The sequence below is a fragment of the Centruroides vittatus genome, unplaced genomic scaffold, assembly GCF_030686945.1.
Source record: "Centruroides vittatus isolate TY-2023 unplaced genomic scaffold, ASM3068694v2 scaffold_861, whole genome shotgun sequence".
In the NCBI taxonomy this organism is placed as follows: domain Eukaryota; kingdom Metazoa; phylum Arthropoda; class Arachnida; order Scorpiones; family Buthidae; genus Centruroides; species Centruroides vittatus.
The window spans coordinates 10,006,102-10,016,738 of record NW_027122718.1 but is presented as its reverse complement, the minus strand read 5'-3'; the positions used below and the strand labels follow the sequence as shown (position 1 = coordinate 10,016,738).

The window sequence follows — 10,637 nt, the reverse complement described above, 5'->3', positions numbered from 1 at the left end:
ATCAGATTTATAAGTTGTTTTTTTTAAAGTTTACTTTAAAAATCAGCACTTAAATGGTATACTTTGTACATATTTCTTATAAAAGTTAGATAATTTTTATATTTTTACTGACATTTCTTAACATCAAAAAGCTCTTAGTTCTTGGAGTATAAATTTCGGCTTAAAGTACCTTGATTTTACGTATTTTTAAAGACGATAATTTCAAGAAATTATATTATTAATTTGGATTGATTTCACTGCATTATCTCAATAAGAATCCGGTAATTACTGTTCATAAAAATGCTTTTAAATTATTATAATAAACTAATAACTTCTTGTTTATAAAAGCAATTTAAAGTGCTTTTTACGCGAAAATTATTAAAATTCACGTATCTTAGATTCTGGTAATAATAGAAGATATATTAATTATAATTCTTAAGGTTTTAAAGAAGGATTTTCAGTTAAAAAGCTATTGTAATAGGTATTTTTGTTTAAACATTCTGACTATATCAATATATACAGTACGTACAGTAGTCGTTAGAGTTATTTTAATGGAGTTAATTTATTGATTTTAATTCAAAACAAAGGATATTAACGTTTAAAAAATTAATAATGATTTTGGATAGAGCATTTGATGTGTTATTAAAGGTTCAGTTTTCAAATGAGATATTTGGATAAACACTTGGCAGATAAATTCGAATCTATAGTTTAAATGTTATTTGATGGACATAGCAACCACTCGTTGAACACTGAACATTGAAATTCTTAAGTGTTTTTTTTAATTGTTTATATTTTAGTTTTGTTTTCAATAAGGTTTCATCAAAGATTTTCTGATACGAACTTTAAAATAATATATATTTGCGTCACTCCAAGATTAAAAGATGTTTGTTAGTATAATGGATAACGTCTGTACTGTATTTTTACATCATAAAGTTTATATTAATTTTAAAATTAACGAAAATTCTATATAAATTTTACTGTATATAAGGGAGTTCTGTAGATTTTCTTTCTTATATAACCGAAAGATCATCAGATTATATAAATAAATCATTCAATTATTTCAATAGTATATGTAATATAAAATACTCTTTAATGTCATTATTTAATATAAGTGATATTGGATTTTATTTAAATGCAGATTTAGTGTTTTGTAGTTAAGTATTATAATTTTATATATTTAAAGCAACATATTCATTAAAAGATATTGATTATAAGTTCTGAAAAAATAGATTTTCTATTTGCGAAAGATTAAACATGATTTTACAATAAACATAAGATTGGTTTTAATCCTAACAAAAAAAACTAAGGCCGCGACTCCACTAGCCGTCTCAGTAATATACAATCTCAGCAAACAAACAGACTAAAATTAACAATTAACCTTGAAGTAAAATGTATAAAAATGTCTTAGAAATACAGTGTATTTAACGCATTCGAATTTATTAAATTTAAATTTTAAATCTTATTATTTCTTTTATTTTAAGACTGATACTTTATTTCTTCTTCTTCTTCTTTTTTTAATTTTTACAAAGCTATAATAATTTATAATTTTATATTATATTAATTGATAGAATCTTCATCTTTAAAAGTTCAAAATAAGTTATCATAAATTATATTTTTATCTTTTATACGATAATTAATGAAGAATGTTTTGTGTGGAACGAGTTAATTTAAAACATGCTTTGTATTTTCTATTTTAATCAATTTATAAAATTTTTATTTAAATTATTGAGTAAAATATTCTTATAGAACTTAATTTTTATTTATTTATTTAATAAATTCTCAATTTTTATGTACATATATCTGGTCTAAAATTTATTGATAACAATTAAAAGAAATTTAATGTTCGGATGGAATGCAACTCTCGGGATATTGGATTTCTTCTGAATAATCTTTGGATTTCTTACTGAGTTCTTCCAAAATTCGATATTTACTTTCTATTTTAAGTTGATTTGTGGATTTATCCGCAGCATTAAGACAATGGAAATGAGCATTAATCCTTATTGAACCTTTAGGTTCGCATCCTTTCTCACACGTAACGATAGGTGTGATAGAGAAACATACTTTGTCTTTAACTTCGATGTAAGGATTACGTTTTAGAAAGCAATCGTGACCTAAATTTAAAGGAGAAAAAAACAAAAAATTCACATATTTTATTAAGAAAACAAGAAAAGTAAATATAGAAATGATCAATTATTTTTACTTTGGACTCCACAAGGGCTATAATGTTTTGGAACATCACAATTTTCTTCTGGTATAGCGTAACTATAACCAAAATTTCTAACATCGTGGTAGATACATCCTTCGGGTCCTCTAAACTCGTTTTGCCTATCTCCATTATAATCACCACATAAGCCGCATTGTTTTCCTTTTTGATTTGGTAAAAGCTGCAAGAAATTTCGAACACTTTCAGAAATAAGTTAAAATTTTTAATATTAAATCTACATAAAGACTTCATCTTCACCTGTATATAGATTGACTTTCCATTGTAGCTTACAGTGAGTCCATACACGTGAGAACGGAATGAATAGAAAAAACCATTATAAACAATGACGAAGAGAAGTGATTGCCTTTCGTTAACAGTCACATAATGATAATACGGTTCATTTTCGACAACGGTAACCCGTTTTCCATTAACTCTCACGATAATGTCGGATTCATCAGAAACCGGTAGAGCTTCCACTTTGTACTTATCAAAAAACACTTTAACAGCCTAGAATATACATAAATTTTAAAATAAATTTATATATAAACTTATATATAATTTTTTAATATTACCTTCTCGTAACGTGGATGATTAATTTTCTTTCCAAGAACGAGAAAACGTTGTGTTGGTGAGCAATCTTTAGCAAGGATTTTATAGCAATCAATAGGTGGAAGCGTGTAAGTTACGTTATCAAATGTCTTCACTTTATCTTTTTGCAACGAGCAAAAAGCTATAAAATCAAAAAACGTACCATATTTAAGTATGATAATAATAATAAAATATATCTATTGCGTTACATATTAATATAATAATTAACAATTTACGTGGAGAATAAGTCCTAATATATTCCTTTAAATTACTGTAATAATACGATTGATGAACTTTGATCGGATAGAACCGAGGGACATAAATGTGAGAATAATGAATAGTCTCGTGTGGTTCGTAAACACGAATATCTGCTACATTATCGTGAAGAGATACGTTGAACTCGATACGAATTTGTCCATCAGAATTTTTAGCATAAACGTTACGATCCACGTGAGTGTAGTAACGATGTCTGAAACGTGACGCAAGTTTATACGTAACGTTCTTAAAATATTCTGGTAACTATTAAAAAAAAATGGATTAATAATTATTTTTTTCAATAATAGAAAATTATAATTAATATATTTCGACGTTGCACGAACTACTCACGTTTTCATAATTAATTTCTAAGTTATACTGTCGTAATTCTGTCATTAGATGCATATAATATATGCAATAATGGTTAAAATAATATCCGTGTTGTCTTTCTTCTTTGCATTTTTGATAATAGTAAGCGTATTCGTTAAATCTTTCGTGAGTTACCGGTTCTTCTCTTCTTGCTTCGTAATTCTTTTGCTCTTCGGTTCTATCAAAATGGCCTTTAATTGTTATCTAAAAGGAGAGTGTAAATCCATTGAAACAAGAACTCATTTGGTTAACACGAACATAAGTTTAATATCTGAAAATTGTTGATAATTGTTATCTATTTTTTAATTTAGTTGTTGTCCTTTATCAAATTTCTAAAAGATAATATATATATATTTTTTTTTATTTAAAAATAAAAATTTATTCATTTTTCTAATTTTTTGTTGAGAAGAGTTTTCAATCTGATAAAATAGAAAATTATAAATAAATAGTTTATTATCATCTCTATTGAATGGAAAATGTAAATAAAGAACAGATATTACCTTTTTATCAGATTTACAATCGGCTCCAAAATAAATATTATGTGTCGTATTAACCGAGTGATTTTCAATCTCGAGATCGTAAAAACTTCTTATATTATTATATTTTGGAAAATTAAAAATTCCTGATATACAAATCTAAAAAAAAAAACATTTTTTTAAATTTAATTATTAATATTCTTAGTTTAATTCCTAAAAATATTTTCTTAAATTTTACCTGAAAATGATCTTTTTCTGTGGGTTGAAAAGGAGTTCTATCATAAAATATATGATACTTATGTAAGAGTTTATCTTTACTGTAGCTGTATGTTAATTCGGTTTTTATGTGTCGTTCGTGTTGTCCTCTGCCGTATAAATCTCCAGAAATGACATGAGTGTACCATTCTCTATCACTTCCCGTTCTTCCGAATTCTTCGAGCTTTTCCATGAGTGATTCTAAAGGTCTGTCTTCTTTGTCTCCCAAACCATAATAATCATACTTAATAACAGCTTCCAGCTAAATTTAACATAATTTTCTAATATTTAAAAATGACTTAGAACAAAGCATCAAATGTTATCTATAAGGATTCTATCGTGATCTTTCGTAGAAACTTACCTCATTTACCTTATCTTCAGGCAATTTTTCGACGAAGAGATCAAAATTATAAGGATGAAAATGTGGATTTCCAAAATAATAATAAAATTTCTGTCGAAAATCTGTATTGGTTAAGAAATCATACCATGAACCGTAATCATTCCAGATATTATTATATGCAACTTTAGTTCTGGCACCAATTCCAAGATACTGATTGGTAAATTTATGCTCATTCTATAATAAAATTGTCAAATATAAGTTAAAGTATAAATTATATTAATAAAAATATATATATACGTATATAAATGTTACGATAAATCGAACCTACATGATGCATATGCTCTTCTTCGTATAAAGGAATCTTGTCTCTAATATAATTCAATGAATGATCTGTATAGTCATTTGTAAAGGTAAACGGTTCGAATTCGAGATGATAAATATTGTGTGAATTAACTGGAGTGTGTTTGAAGCTAATTTTTGAATTTTCAAAGTCTAAGGATGCATTTATATTTATTGGAAGGGAAACGGTAGAACGACGAAGAATGCCTGCACCGTGAGTTACTTCTTCATAAGGTATGATAATTTCTAAAGTGGAATATAATTCGTGATCATATCTGAAATTGAAATAGAAATTTCATTACAAATGAATAATTAATCTATTATCTTTATGGTACTAAAACTTACATCAAATGCCCATCGACACGAGCTTTAATTTCTGTTGTAAAAACACCTTTTTTCTGTGTTTCGTAGCTGAAATTCTTATTATTATAATGAAGATACAGCGGTTGCATAATGCTAAACACTAGAGGAAATCCTAAATCTGTTGGAATTAAATAGGTACGATCTGTTCCCAGAAGATATCTATCAATTTGCAAATGATCGGATTTGTTTATTTGATGGCTTTTATTATCTGGAAAATATATATTTATAATTAAAAAATAAAATCATTATCAAAATCTGTATACGTTAATGTGCAAATTTTGTAAAGAATAAGACAATGGTCATGACAAAATACTCGTTTATTCTCATATGGGGACCGAACCTCCGTCTTTTGATAGCATGTTGAATGCCTCAACCCTTGCTAACTGCGAATATTTTGTATTCTTATTTTGAATGGGATGCTTTATAAGTTTATTTGTTTATTAATAAATCATCAATTCAGAGAATTCTTATGGCTATATGATTACTTAAAAACATTGTAAATAATAGAAACAATTAATATTACCTGATGATAATATATTCTTGATAAATGATTCATTAAAATGGAAGAAACTAATTTGTGTTCCTTGATGTTGAATGAAAATATCTCCATAAGTTGGCTCGTATTCTCTTGTTTCGATATTAATCTAATCATAAAAGCATATCTTACATTAGATTTTTTAAATGTAATAAAGCATTTATTTCTAATGACACTATCCTACGTACCTTGTTATATAATTCTTTTAATTCTTTTTCTACAGTATTAACATCTCTAGGTCTGCGTTGTCCAAAATTTCCGAAGAAAGAACTCTCTCTGAAAGGACCTCTTGGGCCAAAAATTGTATCAAAATACTTTTCCAAACCGTAAGCTTGATACCCAAGAGCAATAGAATTGTGAGATTCTCCACCAAAATAGTCATTCAGCATAACATAAACGGCTCTCGGGATGTAACTGGAATTACTATGGATGTATGCTATATGAGTTAAGCCTCCGTAATCATATTTTTCTAAAAGTTAATTTAAAAATTCAAATTATTTCATCGATCAAAATTTAAAAATTCAAATTATATAACAAGATAATTGTATTTACTTTCGTAACCAGATGTAAAAAAGTTAAAAGAATGATCTAAATCAAGGTGGAAGTCATATTTCAGAGCTTTGAGTTGATGCAGGAAAAATGATGCTTTTTCAGATCTAAAATTAGAAAAAAATTAGAATTATTTTTGTAAAAAGAATTAAAATTTTTTATTACTTACATTTTCTTATGACAGGGATGTGTAGAATTTGCTAAATAGTAGAAAGTGCTATAAACAAATGATTTAACATGATCATTAGGTTCGTGATATAGAGAATCAGCAATAGTTTCTACAATATAACTAGAACTCTTTGACATTAGTACTAATGTAAATGCAGCTATTCGAACTTCATAATCTTCAGAAGTATCGAAGTATAAAGGAATTACCAATTCAAGAACCTGTACAGTAATAATAATTTTCATTAATTTAAAAAAATAATAATAATAATGTAAAATAAATATCTTAAAATATGTTTTATTACCTCATCTGGATAATAATGAGTAACTCGGCTTAATGCCCATAATGCAGATACCCTGAAGTATAATGGATGATGATGATCTTTGGAAACGTATGGTTTTACAAATTCAATAGTTTGTCTCAACCCAAAATTTCCGGCAGTTTTGATGTATGTTATTTCATCTATATTTCTCTCGAAACGTTGATGTGGAATTACATACTGCAATTTTTATAAATTAAACATATATATACATATATAAAATTTTATAAATTAAAAATTCGCCTACATTAAAATATTTCTCTGCTCTTTCTGGAGTACAATGTTTGTGTTTCAAAGAGTGATCAATTGTATTTCCAGCAACACAAGTTTGATGAACGAGTCCAGCAAATGCCAAGTAACAAGTCGAATGTAGTTGATAATGTTCTCTAATGTAAGGATATTCGCATAATTCCTATTTATAAACATAGAATAAAAAAATTTTTAGCATTTAATCAAGTAAAAAAAATAATATGATGTATTTTTAAATAATTACTTACGTAAAATTCTTGTAATAAAATTTCAGTTAATTGTTTAAAATGGAATGGTGCAGTTGTTAAATAATAACTGATCAATTCTGGTTGTATTTTCTTATTTTCAAACAAATATTTGGCCATAAGAAAAGAAGGGTTTGTCCCAGTTACAGTCAAAGCATTAACGAATAATCTAAAAAAATATAATATTGTTAATTATATATATATTAATTACATTTAAATAATGAAATTATTTGATTTACTGGAGAATTTTTGAATGTGTGAAATCATCTTCGGTATGAATGTCATCTGTAACATATTTATAAACATCTTCAAATCTCCTGTAATCCAATGTAGCTAATGCTCTTACAAGTTCAATAAATTTTCTTGGAATGTTTTTAGATCTATATTCTTCACTGCTACCGTGAAAATCATCATGTTCTACAATTTCACGAAGTAGTTTCTTAATCTGGAAATTGCCTCATAAAAATTAATTATATATATAAAAAAAATTATAATCTAAATATTAAATTTTCATCGTTTACTAACTTCTTCAGTAGAGACGTGATAGCCATAAATATCATATAAATAATGAGCATTTTTTAAATCAAATGTCTCATAAGCTGATTTAGTATCTTCGTATTCATATGCTAAAGATGTATGTCTGATGACGTTTTTGTAAAAAGAGGTTTTATCTGTAGGATTATCTTCTCTTTCGTTAATTAATTCTAAATGTCGACTGTAAAAATCAATAAACTTTTTAATAATTTATAAAGAAAAAATATATTATTATAAAATATCAAAAACACGTTGTTTAATAATCTTACTTAAGTCGTGCATTAATTGTTTGAGTTGTGTAAGGTGAATACAAAAATTCACCATTAGAGATGATTCTTTCGATAACATAATTATGACGATTGCCTCTGATGTTATAGTAATAACGAGAGTTTGCATGAAGGGGGTGCTTAAAAAGAAATTAAAAACAAAATTGTTAATAAATGTATTAATTATGTAACGAATTCAATTGTTAAAAATTAAATTACGGTTTGAGATGATTCGCATTCTACACATTGATAACCTTTATGTGTTACGAAAGAACGAACAGGATCCCTTTTACATTTGTGATAATTCTTCACTTTTGTTATGTTTAATACATTATTTTCGTATGGTGTTTCGTGGTAAACTCGGGATTGAATAGTATAAAATGTTTCACATTCACCTCCAACGCCATCCTATTAAGATGTTTTAATTAATTATTAATAATAACATTCACAAAAACTTAAAGTTTTACCTCATAGACTTTATAGTTATGATCTGCATGTCTTTGTCTAACGTAATCTGAACTAAAATGACGTCTATCTTTACTATAATAGTGATAATCTTTCTCGAGATTCAAGTTGAAAAGTGCAAGAAGACCCTTTTTGATGTTAAGTGACCAAACATCTTCATTAGGAGACGTTTCGAAATATTGAACCTGGTAAACAAAAATAAAATTTAAAAAACTCACTAAATTCTTAATAAATATTATATATATAATAAAACTTACTCGACCACCATTAAAATAAACTCTAAACGGATCTCTTAAAACTTTCTCTGAAGAAAGAAAGCTCTGAAAACTACTCTTCGTATCTTCAAATTCAGAATTATATCTCTCAAATACGAATGATTGCAACTATGATAAAAATAAATTTTAATAATTTTTAAATAAAAATAAATTCAATTTTTAAAAATTAAAATGATTAAAATTTATATTTACTTCAAAGACATAATAATCGTGAGAACGATGTAATGTCACTTTCGAAGAAAAAGAGACACCAGATCTTTGGGGTTTCAACTCAGAAAAACCAGTATATATGTGACCATGATATAAATAATGATACGATTTTCCATATTCATAAGCTGTAAAATAATTTTAAAACATCTTAATTAGAAAATATTTAAAAAAAATTTGTGTACAAAATAGAAAAAAAAATTGTTCTCTTACCATCAACTTTAACAAGTCCTAAAATAAATAATACATATTTTAAATTAATAAATGTATTTTTATTATAGATAAAATTTTAAAAAGACTTACCTAATACAGTTAAAATGCCTAAAATCAAGAATAACTTCATGTTATTGCTACAAAACTTGGAAGTATTCTGGTAAAATTTTTAATATCTGTCTTTTATATAAACAGTTCTGTCTATCTACAGACGTTTGATATGATTAAATTATTGGTCTGACCTTCGAACTACACTTAGAAATATTAAATTTAAAGACATGTTTATATATATATGCATATTATAAAATCTTTTAAAATATATTTGCATAATTCTCACTTGAAAACTAGTATGATGCGATAGACTTAACTATTGTTTTACTTAATAAAGCAAATCAGATACTCTAATAAAAAATTTAAAAATTTATAAACTTGATAAGCAAATTAGCAATTCAAAGAAATAATCTTTGAATATATTATATATTATTTCTAGTTGTATAAAGAAGATAGTTGTATATATATAAAGTTTTTATTTTAATAACAAACTGTTGAAAAAGAGACTCAACAGGTCATCATAGTTTGTGTCATTCTTCTAATTTTTTCGTTATTTCAAGAATTTAAAAAACAAAACTTTAAACTCTGATCGACCTGGATCAAATCTTTCAGTTGTTCTCTAGGGCCCTGTGAAAAATTTAGGCTACTATAAAACCCGACTTCCCTAATCTTTCCTTGATTTCCAGATTTCTGGAATATCTCCATTTTGTTCTGTTTGTTTTTTCAATTGTTATTCAATTTGTAAAGTGCGATCATTTATTATTAATTTTTTGTTTTTCGTTTTTAAAAGGACGTTTTCAATATTCTAATTTTAAAAATATTATAATTAGAAACTTGAGACTACTTTCTGAGGAGTCCAAATTTATATAGAATTTGGTTTTGAACGGTACTGAAAATATAGAAAGAATTTTCTATCTATACACTACTGTTTAAAGTAATTGTAATTTGTTTTACGTTCTAAACAATTCTACTTTCATATCGTTCATTATAATTAACGTTAATTAAAAATCAAATATGAAAACTATATTTGAATTTATAGAAATTCTTGAGTGCCATGAATACTCTTGAATGACTAGAGATGACCAACTGTCATACTAGATGGCTCCCCAAACCAGCATATCAGCAATGGAATAGTGAACTGCTCAACAGTAAAAGCAGAATTGAATCACTTATCAATGGTCCCCCACACCCTAACACGGTGGTCATCCGTTCCCAAATAGAATTGGGATTTGTCGAAAAAGACCATAAGCTGCCGGTTCTTAGCGGTCTATGCTTCTCCGTCATTGCATCAATACAAAGTCCACGATAGTAAGATGATAATGGTAAGACGTGTAGTGATCACCATTCTCTTGCCAAATTATGGGAAGAGTTTTATGGCGAGGCTTCCATCTGTCTC

At 26.5% G+C, this 10,637-nt stretch overlaps 1 protein-coding gene across 1 annotated transcript; it reads right to left on the bottom strand.

The window, feature by feature from the left end:
* Positions 1–1,728: 1,728 nt before the first annotated feature.
* LOC136990188 (vitellogenin-4-like) lies at positions 1,729–9,344 on the bottom strand. The gene is made up of 27 exons (XM_067288555.1): positions 9,281–9,344; positions 9,191–9,208; positions 8,963–9,105; positions 8,753–8,878; positions 8,498–8,680; positions 8,250–8,438; positions 8,034–8,170; positions 7,756–7,945; positions 7,470–7,675; positions 7,234–7,399; positions 6,984–7,148; positions 6,722–6,916; positions 6,421–6,638; positions 6,255–6,358; positions 5,891–6,171; positions 5,691–5,811; positions 5,150–5,375; positions 4,794–5,079; positions 4,487–4,699; positions 4,109–4,387; positions 3,895–4,029; positions 3,377–3,598; positions 3,007–3,289; positions 2,755–2,912; positions 2,441–2,689; positions 2,180–2,363; positions 1,729–2,090 (listed from the first exon to the last, which is right to left on the bottom strand). The coding sequence occupies exons 1-27, from the start codon at positions 9,318–9,320 to the stop codon at positions 1,816–1,818; spliced, it is 4,992 nt and encodes a 1,663-aa protein (XP_067144656.1). The 5' UTR covers positions 9,321–9,344; the 3' UTR covers positions 1,729–1,815.
* Between the last annotated feature and the right edge of the window lie 1,293 nt (positions 9,345–10,637).

Coding starts and splice junctions, on each gene's coding strand:
- LOC136990188 (XM_067288555.1), bottom strand. CDS start 9,320: ATGAAGTTATTCTTGATTTTAGGCATTTTAACTGTATTAG. Junction 7,676..7,755: donor ATCACGTCTCTACTGAAGAA/GTTAGTAAACGA, acceptor GGCAATTTCCAG/ATTAAGAAACTACTTCGTGA. Junction 4,700..4,793: donor AAGAAGAGCATATGCATCAT/GTAGGTTCGATT, acceptor ATTTTATTATAG/AATGAGCATAAATTTACCAA.